The sequence below is a fragment of the Manis javanica genome, chromosome 3 (assembly GCF_040802235.1).
Source record: "Manis javanica isolate MJ-LG chromosome 3, MJ_LKY, whole genome shotgun sequence".
Taxonomy (NCBI): domain Eukaryota; kingdom Metazoa; phylum Chordata; class Mammalia; order Pholidota; family Manidae; genus Manis; species Manis javanica.
This window is the reverse complement of record NC_133158.1, coordinates 129863076-129885899: the sequence shown is the minus strand read 5'-3', so window position 1 is coordinate 129885899 and position 22824 is coordinate 129863076. Positions and strand designations below refer to the sequence as shown.

The 22824-nt window shown below is 39.7% G+C and overlaps 1 protein-coding gene across 9 annotated transcripts in view; it reads left to right on the top strand.

Annotated features, from left to right (window-relative positions):
* NAALADL2 (N-acetylated alpha-linked acidic dipeptidase like 2) overlaps positions 1 to 22824 on the top strand; it is a 1394480-nt gene that overhangs the window by 1321034 nt on the left and 50622 nt on the right. For all 9 annotated transcript variants that reach the window (XM_073232064.1, XM_073232060.1, XM_073232062.1 and 6 more), the window contains one exon: positions 20485 to 20683. In XM_073232064.1, the coding sequence (XP_073088165.1) occupies positions 20485 to 20683 (199 nt within the window). The remainder of the gene's footprint in view (positions 1 to 20484; positions 20684 to 22824) is intronic.

The following is a 22824-nucleotide window of genomic DNA, read 5'->3' as shown; positions in this document are numbered from 1 at the left end:
TGCCAGCACCATCTGTTGAAGAGACTGTCATTTTGCCATTGTATGTCCATGGCTCCTTTATCAAATATTAATTGACCATATATGTTTGGGTTAATTTCTGGGGTCTCTAATCTGTTCCACTGGTCTGTGGCTCTGTTCTTGTGCCAGTACCAAATTGTCTTGATTACTATGGCTTTGAAGTAGAGCTTGAAGTTGGGGAGTGAGATCCCCCCTACTTTATTCTTCTTTTTCAGGATTGCTTTGGCTATTCGGGGTCTTTGGTGTTTCCATATGAATTTTTGAATTATTTGTTCCAATTCATTGAAGAATGTTGCTGGTAATTTGAGAGGGATTGCATCAAATCTGTATATTGCTTTGGGAAGGATGGCCATTTTGACGATATTAATTCTTCCTAGCCATGAGCATGGGATGAGTTTCCATTTATTAGTGTCCCCTTTAATTTCTCTTAAGAGTGACTTGTAGTTTTCAGAGTATAAGTCTTTCACTTCTTTGGTTAGGTTTATTCCTAGTTATTTTATTCTTTTTGATGCAATGGTGAATGGAATTGTTTTCCTGATTTATCTTTCTATTGATTCATTGTTAGTGTATAGGAAAGCTACAGATTTCTGTGTGTTAATTTTGTATTCTGCAACTTTGCTGTATTCTGATATCAGTTCTAGTAGTTTTGGAGTGGAGTCTTTAGGGTTTTTTATGTACAGTATCATATCATCTGCAAATAGTGACAGTTTAACTTCTTCTTTACCAATCTGGATTCCTTGTATTTCTTTGTTTTGTCTGATTGCCGTGGCTAGGACCTCCAGTACTATGTTAAATAACAGTGGGGAGAGTGGGCATCCCTGTCTGGTTCCCGATCTCAGAGGAAATGCTTTCAGCTTCTCGCTGTTCAGTATAATGCTGGCTGTGGGTTTATCATATATGGCCTTTATTATGTTGAGGTACTTGCCCTCTATTCCCATTTTGCTGAGAGTTTTTATCATGAATGGATGTTGAATTTTGTCAAATGCTTTTTCAGCATCTATGGAGATGATCATGTGGTTTTTGTCTTTCTTTTTGTTGATGTGGTGGATGATGTTGATGGATTTTCGAATGTTGTACCATCCTTGCATCCCTGGTATGAACCCCACTTGGTCATGGTGTATGATCCTTTTGATATACTGTTGAATTCTATTTGCTAATATTTTATTGAGTATTTTTGCATCTACATTCTTCAGAGATATTGGTCTGTAATTTTCTTTTTTGGTGGGGTCTTTGCCTGGTTTTGGTATTAGGGTGATGTTGGCCTCATAGAATGAGTTTGGGAGTATTCCCTCTTCTTCTATTTTGTGGAACACTTTAAGGAGAATGGGTATTATGTCTTCTCTGTGTGTCTGATAAAATTCCGAGGTAAATCCGTCCGGCCCCAGGGTTTTGTTCTTGGGTAGTTTTTTGATTACTGTTTCAATTTCTTTGCTTGTAATTGGTTTGTTTAACTTTTGTGTTTCTTCCTTGGTCAGTCTTGGGAGGTTGTATTTTTCTAGGAAGTTGTCCATTTCTTCTAGGTTTTCCAGCTTGTTGGCATATAGGTTTTCATAGTAGTCTTTAATAATTCTTTGTATTTCTGTGGAGTCTGTCGTGATTTTTCCATTCTCATTTCTGATTATGTTGATTTGTGTTGACTCTCTTTTTCTCTTAATAAGTTGGGCTAGAGGCTTATCTATTTTGTTTATTTTCTCAAAGAACCAGCTCTTGGTTTCGTTGATTTTTGCTATTGTTTTATTCTTCTCAATTTTGTTTATTTCTTCTCTGGTCTTTATTATGTCCCTCCTTCTGCTGACTTTAGGCCTCATTTGTTCTTCTTTTTCCAGTTTTAATAATTGTGATGTTAGACTATTCATTTGGGATTGTTCTTCCTTCTTCAAGTGTGCCTGGATTGCTATATACTTTCCTCTTAAGACTGCTTTCACTGCATCCCACAGAAGTTGGGGCTTAGTGTTGTTGTTGTCATTTGTTTCTATATATTCCTTGATCTCTATTTTGATTTGTTCATTGATCCATTGATTATTTAGTAGCATGTTGTTAAGCCTCCATGTGTTTGTGAGCCTTTTTGTTTTCTTTGTAGAATTTATTTCTACTTTCATACCTTTGTGGTCTGAAAAATTGGTTGGTAGAATTTCAATATTTTGGAATTTACTGAGGCTCTTTTTGTGAGCTACTATGTGGTCTATTCTGGAGAATGTTCCATGTGCACTTGAGAAGAATGTATATCCTGTTGCTTTTGGATGTAGAGTTCTATAGATGTCTATTAGGTCCATCTGTTCTAGTGTGTTGTTCAGTGCCTATGTGTCTTTACTTATTTTCTGCCCGGTGGATCTATCCTTTGGGGTGAGTGGTGTGTTGAAGTCTCCTACAATGAATGCATTGCAGTCTATTTCCGTCTTTAGTTCTGTTAGTATTTGCTTCACATATGCTGGTGCTCCTGTATTGGGTGCATATATATTTAGAATGGTTATATCCTCTTGTTGGACTGAGCCCTTTATCATTATGTAGTATCCTTCTTTATCTCTTATTACTTTCCTTGTTTTGAAGTCTATTTTGTCTGATATTAGTACTGCAACCCCTGCTTTCTTCTCACTGTTGTTTGCCTGAAATATGTTTTTCCATCCCTTGACTTTTAGTCTGTGCATGTCTTTGGGTTTAAGGTGAGTTTCTTGTAAGCAGCATATAGATGGGTCTTGCTTTTTTATCCATTCTATTACTCTATGTCTTTTGATTGGTGCATTAAGTCCATTTACATTTAGGGTGACTATTGAGAGATATGTACTTATTGCCATTGCAGGCTTTAGATTCATGGTTACCAAAGGTTCAAGGTTAGCTTCTTTATTATCTTACTGCCTAACTTAGCTCGCTTATTGAGCTGTTATATATACTGTCTGGAGATTCTTTTCTTCTCTCCCTTCCTATTCCTCCTCCTCCATTCTTCATATGTTGTGTGTTTTGTTCTGTGCTCTTTTTAGGGGTGCTCCCATCTAGAGCAGTCCCTGTAGGATGCCCTGTAGAGGTGGTTTGTGGGAAGCAAATTCCCTCAGCTTTTGCTTGTCTGGGAATTGTTTAATCCCGCCATCATATTTAAATGATAGTCGTGCTGGATACAGTATCCTTGGTTCAAGGCCCTTCTGTTTCATTGCATTAAGTATATCATGCCATTCTCTTCTGGCCTGTAGGGTTTCTGTCGAGAAGTCTGATGTTAGCCTGATGGGTTTTCCTTTATAGGTGACCTTTTTCTCTCTAGCTGCCTTTAAAACTCTTTCCTTGTCCTTGATCCTTGCCATTTTAATTACTATGTGACTTGGTGTTGTCCTCCTTGGATCCTTTCTGTTGGGAGTTCTGTGTAATTCCATGGTCTATTCGATTATTTCCTCCCCCAGTTTGGGGAAGTTTTCAGCCATTATTTCTTCAAAGAGACTTTCTATCCCTTTTCCTCTTTCTTCCTCTTCTGGTATGCCTATAATACGAATATTATTCCTTTTGTATTGGTCACATATTTCTCTTAGTGTTGTTTCATTCCTGGAGATCCTTTTATCTCTCTCTATGTCAGCTTCTATACATTCCTGTTCTCTGGCTTCTATTCCTTCAATGGCCTCTTGCATCTTATCCATTCTGCTTATAAATCCTTCCAGGGATTGTTTCACTTCTGTGATCTCCTTCCTGACATCTGTGATCTCCTTCCGGACTTCATCCCACTGCTCTTGCATTTTTCTCTGCATCTCATCCCACTGCTCTTGCATTTTTCTCTGCATCTCATCCCATTGCTCTTGCATTTTTCTCTGCAACTCCGTCAGCATGTTCATGACTTTTATTTTGAATTCTTTTTCATGAGGACTGGTTAGGTCTGTCTCCCTCTCAGGTGTTGTCTCTGTGATCTTTGTCTGCCTGTAGTTTTGCCTTTTCATGGTGATCGAGATAGTTTGCAGATCTGGTACAAGTGACCGCTGGAAGAGCTTCCCTTCTTGTTGGTTTGTGGCCTTCACCTGGGAGAATAGCGACCTCTAGTGGCTTGTGCTGGGCAGCTGTGCGCAGACATGGCTTCTGCTTCCTGCCCAGTTGCTTTGGGGTTTATCTCCGCTGTTGCTGTGGGCTTGGCCTGGCTGGGGCTGTTCCTCCAAAATGGTGGAGCCCCGTTGGAGGGGGAGCGGCCGGGAGGCTATTTATCTCCGTAAGGGGCCTCTGTGCTCCCTGCTGCCCAGGGGCTTAGAGTGCCCAGAGATCCCCAGATTCCCTGCCTCTGGTCTAAGTGACCTGTCCTGCCCCTTTAAGACTTCCAAAAAGCACTCTCCAAACCAAAACAACAACAGCAGCAATGAGAGAGGGAACAGAAAGGAAAAAAAAAAGGAAAAAACACGCGATTTTTTTTTTTTTTTTTTTTGTCCTCAGGTGCCGGTCCCAGGCACCTGCTCACTGGTCCTGCTGCCCTGTCTCCCTAGCACCAGGGTCCCTGTCCTTTCAAGGCTTCCAAAAAGCACCCACCCACCGTTCCCGCAGGGAAGGAACGCTCGATATTCTTTTTCCTCAGGCGCTGGTCCCAGGCACCCGCTCACCAGTCCCGCCACCCTGCCTCCCTAGCACTGGGGTCCCTGTCCCTTTAAGGCTTCCAAAAAGCGCTCACCAAAAAGAGAAAAAAAAAGGGGGAAAAATGTGCGATTTCCTCCGTCCTCAAGCGCCAGTCTCGGGCACCCGCCCGCTGGTCCCGCAGGGAGAAACGCAGGATATTCTTTGTCCTCAGGCGCCGGTCCCAGGCACCTGCTCACCGGTCCCGCCACCCTGCCTCCCTAGCAACAGGGGCCCGTCCCTTTAAGGCTTCCAAAAAGCACTTGCCAAAAAAAAACCGCTCTAGTTTCTTTCCACCCGCCGGGAGCCGGGGGGGAGGGGCGCTCGGGTCCCGCTGGGCCGGGGCTTGTATCTTACCCCCTTTGCAAGGCGCTGGGTTCTTGCAGGTGTGGATGTGGTCTGGATGTTGTCCTGTGTCCTGTGGTCTCTATTTTAGGAAGATTTTTCTTTGGTATATTTTCATAGCTCTATGTGTTTTTGGGAGGAGATTTCCACTGCTCTACTCACGCCGCCATCCTGGCTCCGCCCCTCACCTCAACTCTTTTAATGTAGATAAAGTCCCAGGACTCCCAAGAGTTTGATCTGAGATACCCTTGATTTCTAGACAATTCCATGATCTGTCTCTCAAGTTTCAATTCTTCCCTGGGATCTATACTTAGAATATTCTTATACACAATGAACTTATTCAGTCATTCTCATGAGCATTTATTTCATTTGATATTTATACTCCTTTCATAGATTATTTCTGACTAGAGTAGGACTTTATTATGGCTAGAGATTTAATCTCATACATCTTTGCCTCCCTCTCAGTAATCACAGAACAATACACAAACAGGACTCAATAAGTAATTACTGAAAATACACATGTATTTTACTTTGAGACAAAGGGTGGGGGGAATGCAAAAAAATTCTGTTTGAAATTTTAAAGTACATTTCAGTAGTCTTTTGAATAATATCCAGATCACTTCATTAGGCAGTCTCAAATGTTTTCTATTATGTTAAGGTTGATTTTCAATATTTATCACAAATCAGCATGTTCTGACATGCTCTAAAACCTTACTAATGGTTGCTTCTTCACCAGTAGAAAAGATATGAAAATATCATTTTTAAAGGTTGGCTGTTAATTCCTTTACCCTTTGTATTATCCCTTTCCTTGTTCTTCAGAGTTTTGAGATGCCAGTCCACAGGATGAAAAAATGGCTCCAACTCATAGGCACCACAAAATATGGGAATCCTTGTTAAAGTGTGTATGGAGAAGAGGGTGTTACAGTTGCAAGGAGGGAGGCAGGGACTGGAGGATGTGATAAGTAACATCTCCCAGAAAATGAGTAATTTGTAAAGTCATTACAGTACTTTTTCATGCCTTTGAAAAATAAGTTGGTAATAATTTGTTTAGTTTGTATACACTGATAGTAGTAACTTCTGTTTATATAGTGATTTATATACTTAGAAAGTGAAATGACCATTTTCCCCAAGGAATCTGCAGAACAGAAGTCTTGAGAAATCTAATGAAGACCACATTGATAGTTATTAAGTAGACCAGGCTTTTATCTGTTTTTTGATAGTTCTTGGTCTTTAGACTCCATGTTCATGTAACTTCCATGTAATTATTTAACCTTTACTCAGAGAAATTTCTAGTTTTCAGGTCATTTTCTTTGGTCAAATAGATTATTATTAAACCTGAACTACTATGAGCCTTAAGTAGTCCTCTGTTCTCTGATAGTCACATTGCCTTAAATGAAGTTTTATATGTTCTGACTTTTTATGGATTATTGGTAGGTCATGTATTACCTTAATTTAGATTATCTTATCATTACCCTAAAATAGCCTCTTTATGTTTTATTTTTTCTTTTCCTTTGTTACTATTATTGATTGTTAGCAAGAAAGTCAAGGATATGACTTTTGTTGATGTTTATTATGTGCCAAACATCTCCCTGAGTGCACATTATTTAATATAATATCTCAAAACATTACCTTATAATTCAAAATTCACTCAACAAAATTTTCAGTAAATTACTACCATATATCAGGGAGTGGGGTAAATGAAAGTTCCTATGGCCAGGATCCTCACCTGACCCTAAACTACGTGATGCTGTAATTGGCCTACTGCTAGGCTAATGCTTCCACACCCATAAGTAATAAGTTATTATTGACTGCGTCACTATATAAAGAGCTCTGCCCAGTGCTCTGGGTGGAGACAGAGACAAAGGAGGATTACAGACCTGAAGATTGTGCTAATTCTTATGCTCAGTTTACCACAGTGAGAATAAAACTGGGTATAAACCCTTTTACCCCAAGAATTATCTGTTCTCATTTCTCCATCTCACTGAATCCATAGTGAATTTGCCCAGGGCTGACACTCTCAGGCAAGACACAGTTATTGTACTAGCATCTGTAGATGTAAATAAAGATAAAACATACTTGCTGATCCTGATTCTTTTCAGGCAAGAAAGGGAGAGAAACAAGGCAAGTAAGGATTAAAGTATTACAGATGCTATGATCAAAGTACATAATTCACACATTTAGTCAATGATATTCCACACACAGTTGTATGTGTTGGGGAAATGGCAGTAGACAAAACAGACAACTATCTCTTCCCTTATAGAGCTGACATTCTAGCAGGAATTCTAAGGGTCATGAAGCAACACTCAATCATTTGGGGTCACAAAACTTACATAGAGAAGGTGACATTACTTTCTGGGTCTTATTTAAAGGGACAAGCAACCTCTAATTGGCGCAGAAATGCCAATTAGGAAATCAGAACATCAGTTATATATACAAATGTTTGAACATTGAAAATCTACTTTTCCATTTGTAAATTCATGCCCTTAAAAGAATGCATAAAGTATGCTGTGGATGGCAGATTTCTATTATCAGGGTTTATGGAACTAGCCAGTTCCTAAACCTGTCAATTCTCTACATCTGTACCACCATGAAAGATAAATTCATTTAAAGCAAATTAAGGTAGAATGGTGCAATTTGTCTCACTTGATTCAGTAGTAATGTCTGCAATTCTGTAGTGTACGTTAGAGCAGAATAGACTTTTCTTTCTTAAATGGAAGATTTAAGGATGTTGAACTTGTTTTTCTGTTGTTCAGTCTTTCAATTCCAGGATAATCTAAATGTGCCTTATCCATTGCATTCTTTCACTGCCTTATCCATTGCATTCTTTCATTATGCAAAGATAATAACTTTAGTGAACCATCATGATTTAAGATAAACCTTATCTTCATAAAAGAATATTATTATTATTTTCATTCAGATTTCCTCATTGAGCAAAATTATATCCTCCGGCAACTACAAGTTTTGTTGTGACATCAATAAGATAATTAACTAATGTGGAGCACACCTTGAAAAGGTCAAAATGCTAAAACCTGTGAACCCCTAAGATTGATTTTATTCATGTTGTTAATTTCAGTGACCAGAGACCTACAAAGATGGCTATCTCTTTGTAGCTCTCATAAAAACTATTTATCTCTACTTAGTTTTCTTTTATTCCTGGATTTTTTCTAAAAATATTTTATTGAATGTACTTTGATTATTCAGTAAACAACTATTGACAGAACTACACTAGGCTCTAAAGAAACTGGTATGTAGAATAATCCCCATCAAATGAAAGTGAAAGACAACTAAGATCAGTTTCAGAGGTTGGTAATTCTATGACAAACATGCATACAGCAGCTATAGTTCTAAACTAGTTTTCCTTTTCTTGGGATATCACCTCTCTACAGTGCTTCTTAAACTATAAAATAGAATCATCTGAGTAGCATGTTGAAATGTCAATTCTTGGGCTCTACCTCTAAAGAGATTCAGCAGGTTTGGGACTCTGTATTTTAATAAAGACCAGGTGTTTTGAGAGCTGGTAACCTTGAACTTCACTTAGAGAGAGTCCCTCTCTGTTCCCTTTTGCCTGCGACTCCCCTAAGTGAAGGTTCCATAAGGCCTCTTCTCTGGCTACCTGCTTACCTTAATGCTTTGTTTTCAGGACTTCCATCTTAGATTTACCAGGTCACATTCATTTCATTACATTAATTTGAAATAATGCTCTGTAATGAGTTGCTGACTTTGTTGGCTCAGTTATACCTAGTCTCCTGAGAATGATGCCACTAACTGGTGCCTTACCCAAAGACTAAGTCTAATAGTGGGGCTACCTGGAACAAGTACTGACCTCAATGATGAGGTAATGACCCTCTCAAGGTATGATACAAGAATGCTTTTTTAAGTATTAAGTCACATCAGCTGAGAGCTACCTACCTTTAGGAGAGTTCTTTATAAGTATTACTCATGTAACCTTCATAACAGATCTCTGAATCAGGTGCTATTATTATGTTCATTTCACAGATGAGGACACTGAGGCTCAGTAACTTGCCCAACATCACACAGTTACAAGTGATAGAGCAGGGTTTTTATCTCAGGTGTTTGGTTCCAGGGTCTGGTGGCTGTAATCACTATACTAATGCCACCTTTTTCTTCACTGAAGGAAAGTCCTGTGGTCCTCACTACCACCATTCATATTAGAATGACTTGCAGTAAGTTACACAAACAGATGGAAAAGAAACAAGCCACAACAAAACAGTACAAACACTACATAAGATAATTTTCAAATCAAACATGTATTTAAATTTCAAATTATCATAAATTCCTAATAAAGCAAAAATGCCCAATGAACATGTGAATAAAATGAGAGTTTCTGTGACCAGGATTCTCACCTGGCCCTGGTTGACTAGCTCACTGCACACCTGTGGGCAATACATGGCTGTTGACTCTATATAAAGAGCTCTGCCCAGTGCTCTGGGTAACATGGTGACAGGGCTGCAAGGCTGCAGGAGAGCAGAGGCTTCAGTGGTGACAGCACTGAGGACAGAGGCCCAGAGGATGGCTGTGCAGACAGAGGGGCCCAGAGGCAGAGACCAGCTTGCTGCATGAAGACTCTCTCTGAGTTATTAGGATTTAGTGACTGACTCTTTCACCCCAAGAACGTTGGTCACATTGAATCTATAGCAAATTTGCCTGGAGCTGAAACCCATTGGCAAGACAAACATATAACATATAAGTAACACATCTCATGTCCTCGGAAGAGATGGTAACAACTCCTTTTACAGGGTTATTTTCTTTCAGAAATGTAGGACACTCCATTATGAGCATGAATTTTTGAGTCAAAAAGTCAGGCTTCTAATTCTGGCCTGTAATTTACTTGCTTGATGCCTATGGCAAGTTACTTACTGTCATGCCAATGGGTTTCATCTCTTGGCAAGTTCACTATGGATTCAGTGAAACCAAGGAATAACAAAAGAACATTCTTGGGGTAAAAGGGTTTATTACCTAGCTTGTCCTCGTGGCAATGGGTTAAGCACTAGAATTGCATCTGCATTTAACTGTCTGCAGATCTTTAATCTTCCTTCATCTCTGCCACCACCCAGAGCACTGGGCAGAGCTCTTTATGTAGTGACTCAGTCAATAATAGCTTATTGCCTACAGGTGTGGAAGCATTAGCCTAGCAGAAGGCCAATTATATCATTAAGTAATCTAGGTTCAGGTGAGGATCCTGGCCATAGGAACCTTCATTTTATCCACATTCCACCCCACCAGAATCCTCACCTCACCATCTATCTACATGCTCTCAATCTTCCACAATGGTCCCTGTGTGAGAAAGCTGGGGCATCAGATTCCACAACAACCACAGAGGATAAAAACAACAGAGAGAAAATAACAAAATTTTGATACAGGTAACAAATACTATAATAACCCTTAAGCCTGAGGAGGTTATTTCTGCTATATTTAAAACCAGTTCTACTCAGATGAGTTCATGACTCACACTTAGTAGTTGTATGGATAGGGAGTTCCATGCACCCTAGTGAGTAGCAGTTTTCTGCTATGGTGTGTGCCATAAAGAACTTAAAGGCAATAAGACACATGTTTTAATGATACCACATAGGCAAATCTAGTCCATCAGGTAGGATGCATGCAAGAGAGTAGTCCTGTAATAGGACTGTGGCAGAAAGGGAGTCCTGTCCAGGTCTAGTATACTATACCTTTACACCTCACCCTGTGAGGTTAGTGTGGAGTCTTTATATAGTGCTACTGGAGGTGCATTCACTGGCCATAATGATGAAACAAAACCCCTGGTAAGATGCTCCTACCTTCTGGCTGTTTAGGGTATATTACTGTGATCTTAGGGGGCCACTCTGCTGTTATTCCAGGAATACACAGGAGGCCAGCTTCCAGGCCTCATCCCCAAGGTGCCAGGAGTACCAGCCATCATTGGTCCATGTATCGAAATGTCCAAGGCCACATCTGCTCATGGAGTCTCCTGGTGGCCAAACCCCAGCTTCAACAATTCATCCTTTGTTTGTACTTGCAGTTGTATAGGGGTGACAGAAATATGCATTAATATGTCTACAAGTCTCAGTGCTCCCTTCCAGGGTTTCTCATCCAAACAGTATAGCACTGTCCAGAGGCAAACTGACTATCCCTATAGACTATTGGTGTGTGACTTTAGTCCACATTTAACAAACCATTGTATCTCTCTATCATGCCTGCCATGGTAGGATTGTATGGCACATGAAACTTTCATTTGATTCTTAACTGTTGCACCCATTCTTGTAATGCATGTCCAGAAAGTGGGTGCCTTGATCACTCTCAATTATCTGTGGTCAGCCACAAGCTACAAAGAGATGCTCCAGACCTCTTTTGGTCATTTGTTGGTCTGCACAACATGTAGGAGTAGCAACCAGAAGTCCAGTAGCTTCCACACAAGCCATGCATATTGGTACCCTTCTGACATGGGCAGAGGCCCAGTATAGTGTATCTGCCACCTGACGAAGGGTATCACCCCCTTATCTATTGTCCCATGTTGCTGTGGAACTCTGTAAAAGTCTGTTTTAGAGCATACATTGCACTCATGCTGGGCTCTTCTGACTTCTTCAAAGGTGAATGGAAAGCCTCACCAATGGGCCACAGTCCACATTGTCTTTTCCCTGCATGCAACAAATGCTGATGTAACCATTGTTCCATTTGAGAGGCAGGCTTTCCTTCTAGCCAGCATACCTGGTCCAATTAATCTGCTTCATCATTTACTGAACATGCCAGTGACAAATGACCTGTCACATGGTATAGTGTAACTAACTCTTTTAGTCTGACCACAGGCCCATAAGTCTTGCCACAATTCTTGCCCCCAAACGGGTTTGTGACCAACCAACCAATTGGCATGATATCATGTCAGTAGCCATAAGGTCAAGCTCTGATAGATGGCGCAGCCATCAGTGCAGATCACTGTGTGGGATGGCTCCTGGCTAATCACAAGCCATACTGCCTGCAACTCTGTCCATCGGCTGCTCTTCCCCTCACCATCTTCCATCCATATTGTCTCAGTCTTAGGATGGAAAGCTATGGCCCTCGATTTTGGAGGCTGCCCCTGGCTGGAGCCATCTGTGTACCATGCATCTATGGGTAATGGGGCTCCCTCCCAATAAGGGCTCTCTGTTACTAATGGTTTAAAGTAAATCTTCCTTCTTTTCATTAGAATATGTCACTGGCCCCGATAAGCATTGGAGTTCTTCACTCAAGGGGCTACTAGAGAAGGTATTGTGCTGCTGTAGGTATGCACCCCACTTGGCTAGTGTAGGCATCTGTGCCACACCACTCTGTGGTTTTGGGTCCATTTATGTACCAACCCCATGATGGGATAAGTGTTTATTACCTTCTTTGGGGCCATCCCAGTGATGGAGTCTGTAGCCAGCAAGGCATGATACATGGCAGCCAATTGTTTTTCCATCAAAGTATATCATACCTCTGCCCCTTTCCAGAGTTGTGACCAGAATCCAGTAGGTTGGTGAGTTTGTTCAAGCCACTGTCAGAGTCCCCAGCCATAACCGTCTTCAGTCACACAAACACATGAACATCCAGCTCACAGGGCTTTGAGTCTATCACACTCAGGGACTATATGATCTTGATTGCCCATTTTCCTGTATTAAAGGCAGGTGCACATGTTTCATCCCAGTCCTGCCTGATGCCCTTTCATACCAAACAGTATAAGGGCTTCAAAATCTGTGCCAAGTGTGGGATAAACACTCTCCAGTAGCCTAGAGGACCCAAAAACTCCTCAACAATGCCACAGTTGTAGGGGAAGAAAAGGCCTCAATTTTATCTATGACTGCTTCTGGTATAACTTTAGTCCCACCCAACCAGACGATTCCCAAGAATTTGACTGACAAACCGGGTCCCTGAACTTTGGTGCTATTCACAGCCCATACTTTCTTCTGTAAATGTTGCAGCAATCTAGGTGCTGCACCTTCTCGATCTGAAAGAGAATCAGACGTGAGCATGACATCATCACTATAATGGTACAGCCACACCATTGGCAGTTTCTCCCATGTAACCAAGTCCTGCGCTACAAGTCCATGACAGGTCAGGCTGTGGATGTATCCCTGTGGAAGGACAGTGAAAGTCCATTGCCATCCTTTCCATGTGAAATCAAACTGTTCCTGACTTTCCTGCTCTATGTCAATGGAAATGAAGGCATTAGCAACATCTACAACATAATGGTACATTCCTAATTCATGACTGAGGGTATCCATCAGGTCTACAATAGACAGGACAGCAGCATGCATAGGGGGTATGACTTTATTCAATTATCTATAATCTACAGTCATACTCCAGGAGCCATCCTGTTTTTTTACTGGCCACACTGGGGAATTGAAAGGATTATGGGAAGGCTTTGTAATACCCACCATTTCCAGTTTCCAGAAAGTTTCTCCAATTTCTTTATGCTCTCCAGGCAATTTTTATTGTTTGATATTAGTCACCCACCCAGGCACAGGCAAAACTATGGGCAGATAATTAGCATATCCCCTTAGAACTGCCTTCATCACACATATCCTCAGTCTAAACTCACCTGCATGGTCTGTGAGCATAAGCCCTGCAGGATATCTATCCCTAAAACATATTCAGGGAAGGAATAGATATACACAGTATACTACTTTGGATGTAGAAGCCCTATTCCCAAAGGGATTTGGGCTTGTTTCACTCTGATAGCCTTACCCCCGTGTCCATCTATAACAACAGGGGTCCCAGGAAACCACTCAGGGTTGTCATAAATCAGTGAACATTCAGCCCCTGTGTGTCTACCAGAGCCAGGACACATTGTATGTTCACTAGGGACCAATGGATAGGTATTTCAACCTGTGCCCTCTGGTCCCCACCTGGTCCATCAGGGCAGGTACCCTGACCTTCCCCTCAATCAAACCATGTCCCCCAATCATCTTCCTGTGTGGTTCCAGATGAGTTTGGCTCTCTTTCCAGCATGAAGTCTTAAAAACACAGAGGCTAGACTTGTGGCTCTGTCTCTGGCCTCTGCCTCTTTGTTCTCAGTGGCTGGAACTGCTCCTCCAGTTTCAGTTGTTGACCCAGCTCCAGTGAGATCTTATTTGACTTCCCATATAATTTCCTTCTGTCTACTCATGCCCATATTTAATCAACCCACATATAGGTTCTCATAACCTTCACAGGGCCCTTTAAATTCTTCTTCTGAGTAGTAGACCTTTTTTCTTTCCATGCTTTCATTGCATCAGCCCCTCCTAAGTCTACAGCTTTATGGGTAAACTTACTTATGGACTGCCCTAAGTGAGAGGCAAGAATGGTCACTAGAGACCCAAAGAGGGATGTGGAAGCCATCTGAAGCACAATATTTCCCATCCCTGCAGTAAAAGGCTCCTCATCTGGGTCATAATTCTCTGGTCTATAGGTGACATTTTTCATACCTAGTTCCTGTAACACCTGTTGGAGCTCAGCATATGTTTGGCATCTAGCAGGGGAGAATGGTAAATCACCACGATTGGGCCACACAGCATGAAATTCAGCCATAAGCCAATCAATGTCTGATGTTCATTTTATAATCACTGCCTCAAGGCAGGGTGAACTGTCAGGAAAGCCAGCTTTCCCATCTCTGATCCAGACAGAACAATTCCATCCCCACCGATATCCCAATGATGCAGGAGCCAAGCTAATATTGACTCTGAGGGCTTCTTCCAAAACTGGGAGCCCAAATCTACAAACTCAGCCTGAGTACAGGGGTGGAGCATAGAGGGCTCCATGGCCTGTGGAGGGAGCTGCTCGTCTCCCAGAAGAACCCTCAGTTTCTCGGTTCTTATTTTCTTTACAACCACTGGACATGCTTTCAATGGAGGAACGCTCAATGCCTCCAGCACCATCACTTTGTCCTTCTTCAGCTCCTCCATTACTGGTGCTGATGGCACCTTTCTCTCCACTCCCCTGAATGCCTCCTCTGCTGCACCCTTTACCTTTTCTACAAGGCTGTGCCACAATGCTAGCTCAGACTTTAATAGCTCTCTTACCTTCACCTCAATACCTCACAGTATATAAGAATGTAACAGATTTCTGTGTATGAATTTTGTATCCTGCCACTTTGCTGAATTCAGTTATTAGTTCTAGTAGTTTGGGGTGAATTCTTTAGGGTTTTTTATGTATAATATCATGTCATCTGCCAACAGCAACAGTTTCACTTCTTCCTTAGCAATCTGGATGCCTTTCATTTCTTTGTGTTGTCTGATTGCCATGACTAGGACTTCCAGTAATATGTTGAATGGAAGAGGTGAGAGTGGGCATCCTTGTCTCTTTCCCAATCTTAAAGGAAAAGCTTTCAGCTTTTCGCGATTAAGTATGATGTTTGCTATGGGTTTGTTGTATATGGCCTTTATTATGTTGAAGTACTTGCCCTCTATACCCATTTTGTTGAAAGTTTATATCATGAATGGATGTTGAGTTTGTCAAATGCATTTTCAGCCTCTATGGAGATGATCGTGCAATTTTTGTCCTTCTTTTTGTTTATGTGGTGAATGATGTTGATGGATTTTTGAATTTTGTATCATCCTTGCATCCCGGAATAAATCCTACTTGATCATAATTGATGATCTTTGGATATTTTTATTAATTCAATTTTCTGGTATTTTGTTAGGGATGTTTGCATCTATGTTCATCAGGGATATTAGTCTTTGATTTTCTTCTTTTGTGGTGTCTTTGTCTGATTTTGGTATTAGAGTGATGCTGGCCTCATAGATTTTAAGTTTGGAAGTATTTCCTCATCTTCTACATTTTGGAAAATTTTAAGGAGAATGGTTATTAGGTCTTCTCTAAATGTTTGATAAAATTCAGCAGTGAAGCCATCTGGTTCAGGTGTTTTGTTCTTAGGTAGTTTTTTGATTGTCATTTCAATTTCATTGCAGATAATTGGTCTCTTCAGATCTTCTCTTAATTCTTGGGTCAGTCTTGGAAGGTATTTTCTAGAAAGTTGTTCATTTCTTCTATGTTATCCACTTTGTTAGCATATAATTTTTCATAGTATTCTCTAATAATTCTTTGTATTTCTGTGGTGTCTGTAGTGATTTTTTCTTTCTCATTTCTGATTCTGTTTATGTATGTACACTCTCTTTTTTCTTGATATGTCTGGCTAGGGGTTTATCTATTTATTTATTTTTTTCTCAAAGAACCAGCTCCTTGTTTAATGGATTCTTTATATTGCTTTATTCTTCTCAATTTTATTTATATATGCTCCAATCTTTATTATGTCCCTCCTTCTACTGACTTTGAGCCTCATTTGTTCTTCTTTTTCTAGTTTCATTCATTGTGAGTTTAGATTGTTCATTTGGGATTGTCCTTGTTTCTTGAGGTAAGTCAATATTACAATATACTTTCCTCTTAGAATTTCTGTTGCCACATCCTACAGGTTTGGGTGGTGGGGGTTGAGTTGTTGTTTTCACTTATCTCCATATATTGCTTGATCTGTTTTAATTTGGTCATTGATCCATTGATTATTTAGGAGCATGTTGGTAAGCCTCCAAGTGTTTGTGGACTTTTTGGTTTTCTTCGCATAGTTTATTTCTAGTTTCATACCTTTGTGGTTTGAGAAATTGGTTGGTACAATTTCAATCCTTCTGAATTTTCTGAGGCTCTTTTTGTGGTCTAGTATGTGATTTATTCAGGAAACTGTTCCATTTTCACTTGAGAAGAGTGGGTATCCTGTTGCTTTTAGGTGGAGTGTTCTGTAGATGTCTGTAGGTCCATATTTTCTAATGCATCTTTTAGTGCTTCTGTCTCCTTTTCTGTCTGGTTTTTCTGTCCTTTGGAGTGAGTGGTGTACTGAGGTCTCCTAAAACGAATGCATTGCATTCTATTTCCCACTTTAATTCTGTTAGTATTTGTTTCACACATTTATGTGCTCCTAGGTTGGGTGCATAGATATTTATAATGGTTATGTCCTTTTGTTGGACTGACCCCTTTATCACATAATATCTTTCTTTGTCTCATTACTTTCTTTGTTTTGAAGTCTGTTTTATCTGATACAAGTACTGCAACTCCTGCTTTTTTCTCCCTATTATTTGCATGAAATATCATTTTCTATCCCTTCACTTTTAGTCTGTATGTATTTGGGTTTCAAGTGAGTCTCTTGTAGGCAGCATATAGATAAGTGTTGTTTTGTTATCCATTCTGTGACTCTATGTCTCTTGATTGGTGCATTCAGTCCATTTATATTTAGGGTGAGCATCAGTAGATATGTACTTACTGGCTTCAGATTCTTGGTTACTAGAGTTTCAAGGGCAGCTTCTTTACTATCTAACAGTCTAACTTAACTTGCTTATTACACTATTTCAAACACAATCTAAAGGTTCTTTACTTTTTCTCCTCTCTTTTTCTTCCTACTCCACTCTTTAAGTTTTAGGTGACATATTCTCTATTCTTTGTGTATTCCTTGTCTGACTTTGTGGGTAGTTGATTTCATTTTGCATTTGCTTACTAAATAATTGGTCTACTTCTTTTACTGTGGTTTTATTTTCACTGGTGACAGCTATTTAGCTTTAGGAGCACTTCCACCTAGAGCAGTCCCTCCATAATACACTGTAGAGATGGTTTGTAGGAGGTAAATTTCCTCAACTTTTGCTTATTTGGAAATTATTTAATCCCTGCTTCAAATTTGAAAGATAACCTTTCCACATAGAGTATTTTTGCTTTGAGTCCCTTCTATTTCATTGTGTTAAATTTATCATGCCACTCCCTTCTGGCCTTTAAGATTTCTTCTGAGAAATCTGATAATAGCCTAATGGGTTTTCCTTTGCATGTGGTCTTTTTTATTTCTCTGGCTGCTTTTAAAAGTCTGTCCTTGTCCTTGATCCTTGTCATTTTAATTATTATACGTTTTCATGTTGTCTTCCTGGGGTCCCTTTTGTTGGTAGATCTGTTCACTTCCATGGCCTGAGAGACTATTTCCTGCCCCAGATTGGGGAATTTTTCAGTAATTATTTCCTCAAAGATACTATCTAACCCTTTTTCTCTCTCTTCTTCTTCTGTTATCCCTGTAATTTGAATATTCTTCCTTTTGGATTAGCTGCACTATTCTTTTTTTATTATTTCATTCCAAGAGATCCTTTTTTCTCTCTGTGCCTCAGCTTTTTTGTATTCCTGTTCTCTAATTTATATTTCATTTACTGGCTTCTCTGTCTCCTCTAATCTGCTTTTAAATCCCACCATTGTATGTTTCATTTCAGATACTATGTTTTTTAAAATTTCTATCCCTTTCTTTAAGTCCTCCCTGAGATATTGAATGTTTTTTCATGAGCATGTTTATGACTTTTATTTTGAAATCCTTATCAAGAAGTTTAGTGATTTCAGTTTTATTGAGGGTTTGGGGTTTGTGAAAGATTATTTTGCTGTTTCATATCTCTAATGATTATTACAGAATAATAACTTTGTGTAGGTGGCACCCACTAGTGCCCAGATGCTCTGCTCTCTGTTGCTGCTCTGCACCTGGAGCAATGGTGGGGGTTGCAGGTGAGAGGCAGCAGTGCCTACCAGGAGGAAAGAGCTCTTTCCTGCTTTCTTGGTGTAGTGCCTGCATCCACTGCCTGGGCCTGTGGGCCAAGTACACAGGGAGGAGCCTCTGAGTTATGCCCTTGTAGCTGCCATAGGTAGGGTTGCCCTCCAGCTGACCTGGCACAATGACATGGGCAGCAGATTTGGATCTGGTGCTGGTTGTGAAGAAGGAGTGGCAGTCTGCATGTCACAGTGGGGGCCTTGGTGCTGCATTGCCAGCCAGGTGGATGGAGCACCTGAAGCTCCTGAACTTTCCCAACCTTCTGGGCTGAGTATGCCAGGATAATTTTGTCTACCAGTCCTTTCTCCTGAGCTGCAAGCTCAGTGTAATCTTTACCTCTTTAGCAACCCTCTCACCATTGGGAAGTCTTTCAATGTGCCCACCTTTCTTTTGTTCCTGAGTGGCCAGTTGTGGGTACCTGTTCTCCATAAGTGGCTGGAATCTCAGTCTCTCCAAGTATTCTACCTGTCTTTGCTTTCCTACCCCACTAATCTCCAGAGCACCATGTAATGTGGGTTTGTGTTCCCAGAGCAGATCTCCAGTGGTAGATGTTTAGCAGTCCTGGGCTTCTACTCCCTGCCTGCTCTGTTTCTCTTCCTCCTGCCAGTGAGTTGGGGTAGAGGGAGGGCTTGAGTCCTGTCAGATTGTGACTTTGCAACTTTTTTCTGTGAGGTCTACTCTTTTCCCCAGATTTAAGCCATCTGTTGCAATCTTCTTTCTGGTCGCTCTTTCAGGATTAGTTGGATTTGCTGTATTTTTGTGTAATATGGTTTGCGGAGGAGGTTTCTGCCTCACTTCTCATGCCTCCATCTTTTTCCACCTCCTATAACATCATTTCAATTTTTAAGCAAATATTTTAATTCCTCTACAGCACCTCACAGCCAATGTTCTTGTGCTGCCTCCTCTTGTATCAATGCCATTTCATTCTTGAATGAATCCACAGCAGTTCACAGCTTGTGTTCTCATTCCATCATTTCTTATGTCTCTTTCAGGAGCATGTTCTGCTCATCTGTAGACTTTATTAGTACTGTGAGAAGTAGCCAATCCACAGCTCCCACTGCTTCACGGGCACTCTGTTTCTCAAAGGACCTCCTTATTATATGAAGGGCCACCTCTGCTGCCTCAGGTGTCACTCCCACCTGCCTCTAGTGCTTGGATGGGGCCCAGCACTCTATAAAACAAGCCACCTCAGACCCCATGCCCACTGGGGTCACTCAACTGTCTCCTCATTCATAGGGGCATCCTACTGAAGCACCCTTCCATAAGAGCAGCCTGTTCTGTTCCTCAGTCAACAGTGAATCCTGCCATCATCTCCAATTGTCTTGGAATTGGGTTTTAGCCCCTGGGCTACTTAACTATGGATTCAGTGAGACTGAAGAATGACTATGGAACATTCTTGGGATAAAATGGTTTCTTACCTGGCTTGTTCTCCTGGCGAAAGGCTGAGCATTAGATTTACATCTGCATCCGACAGTCTGCAGGTCTGTAATCCTCCTTTGTCTCTGCCTCCACCCAGAACACTAGACAGAGCTCTTTATATTGTGACTTCAGTCAATAATAACTTACTGCCTACAGGTGTGGAAGTATTAACCTAGCAATAGGCTAATTATATCATCAAATATTTTAGGGTCAGATGAGGATCCTTGGTCCTAGGAACTTCAATTCTTCCCACACTTACCTTAATTCATTCTCAGTTTTTAGGAAATGAACATGACAGTAAAGGTTTGGTGACTATTAGATGAGATAATTATGGAAAGTACTCAACACAGTGCCTGGAACACAGCAGTCTCTCAACAATCAGTACTTATTTACTAGTACTATTAGTAGTAGTAGTAATTATTATCAGTGGTGTTAGTAATGAATTTTAATACTTTTCATAGAATATAGTAGTTTTAGACAAGTATTTTTGGCAGAATGGATACATTATAAAAGTTTAATTGATGTTGAATCTTCCTTTTGACATTATTTTGCTCCTTACAGAATGTTTCTTCTGAAATGTGCTCATTTATCTTCACCAGGTGATCAAGCCAACACACATGAGTTGTTAGTTCTGGCCTCACACCTTCGGGACAGTGCTGAACTCTTTCAGTCAGATGAGATGCGTCCTGCTAATGATCCCAAGGAAAGAGCTCCCATCCGGGTCCGAATGTTGAATGATATTCTCCAAGACATGGAGAAAAACTTCCTGGTACAGAAAGTGCCACCAGGTTTTTATAGGTAAGATATGTGTTTCTAAATTTACATTTTTGTGTCCCTCAATTAAAATTTCAGAGTATGTACCTTCTGTGAACCTAACACTATTTTTTTAAAGTAAAACAGTTGTTTCATCTACAACTCGGGGAATATTCTCTTCCTCCAAAGAAATGTTCAAATGCATAGATTTAGGAAAAAGGGAACTTGATTTAGCAGTATCATATAGAAAGTGACTAAGAATTGTTTTTTGACATTAGTGTCAATATGAGTCAAATGTGATATGGCTACTGAAAAATTAGTTGAAATTATGGGTTATATTAGGAGAAATATACTTTCTTGAAGAAATCAGGATAGCCAGGCAGAGAGAGACAAATACCATATAATTTCACTTATATGTAGAATATAAACAAAACAAAACAAAACAAATTAACAAAGCAGAAATAGACTCATAACACCAAAACGTGACTGATAGTTACCATATTGCATCTTTCTTTTCTGGGTGGGGTTGGGGGTAGGTGGTTGAAGCAGGTGGCAGGCATAAAGAGGCATAATATCTCAATAATAATATAGATCAGTCACAGGGATGAAAGTATGCTATAGAGAATATAGTCAGTAGTTCTGTAACATCATTCTATGTTGACAGTAACCACACTACTTGAAGTGAACATTTAATAATGTAGATTATTGTTGAATCACTATGTTGCATATTTGAAACCAAATATGAGGTTATATAACAACTATACCTCAGTAAAAAAATTAAATTAAAAACATCTAACCAAAAAAAATTCTTTTAAATTAAAAAAATAAATCAAGAGAGAAGCCCATGCTAGTCTATCCTTATAAGACTGCGTGTACAGCATTGTATTTACTTCTAGAAACTACATTTCAAGAGAGAGTTAAATAAGTTTAATATTCAGGAGAGATTGGGATTTAGATGGATCTTGACACAATCAGGGGATTAGAGACATATGGCTAGAAATTTGCAATACAGTGATTTCTGAAAACATTTTAATAATTTTAACAAATATTTTAATAAAACAACTTTCATATGAAACAGTGATTCAATTTATGCCCTTAGAGGTTGAGATAGGTGACACATGATTTTCCTTTTGAGGTTCTTGATATAGTAGAAATTTAGTAGGGATACAAAATATAAATACACTTTTCTGTGTATTAGATGTATAATAAATACAAATATAGTATAAAATAAATAATAATAGATGCATCTAAATGAATATAATAATTAGTTATATATGCATATATATGTCTGGTGTGTGTGTGTGTATATATGTATGTGAGTTTGTAATTTTTATATATATATGTATATGGGTATACATATAGTATATATTTATATATAAATATATTTTATACATATATATGCATACATACATATGTGTATACACACACGCATACACACACACACACACACATATATATATATATATATATGACTAGTCCACAGTTTATCATAAGAAAAGGCATGAAGTGAAGAGGTGTTGGAGAAAGAGAGATCCAGGAAGACTATTCTCATTCTTAATGGCCCAGAACTTTCATTCATAAAGGACCTCAAATTTAGACTTGATACTATATAATATATATATGTATAGTGTATGTATGTATCCACAACACATACTACATATGCTGGTATAACAAAGGACTGGATATAACTAGGACTGAATATTGAAGCATGGGAATAGAAATCTTAACTACATACAAGAAGGAAGTTTCTAGTAAGTGTTCTTAAGACTAAACCTGATGCTTTTACAGGGTGGTGAACTCACTGTCACTGCAAGTATGAACTCACAGACTGAGTAACCCTAAGCACCTGAATATTGGCACTACATGAGGTTTAAGGTGACTTTTGGTATCAAAGTTCTGTGATCTGACAACCCACTTGATTTCTGTGCAACCTTAATTTCTACATCTACAGAATGACATGATGGGATGAGACCCTTGAAAATAAGAAACTTTTTCTCCTTTGGAAATTTGGTGGTATTCATTTATAATTTTAAACTCAAAATTCACATTTAAAATCCTTATTTTACATTATTTATTTTAGCACTCTGACTCTGTATTATGACACTTGGGGAAACATTCATCTATAACAACAGGTATTTTTAAGGCACTCTGTGTACCCCGTGTACTTGTAAGCACCAGAGATGCAG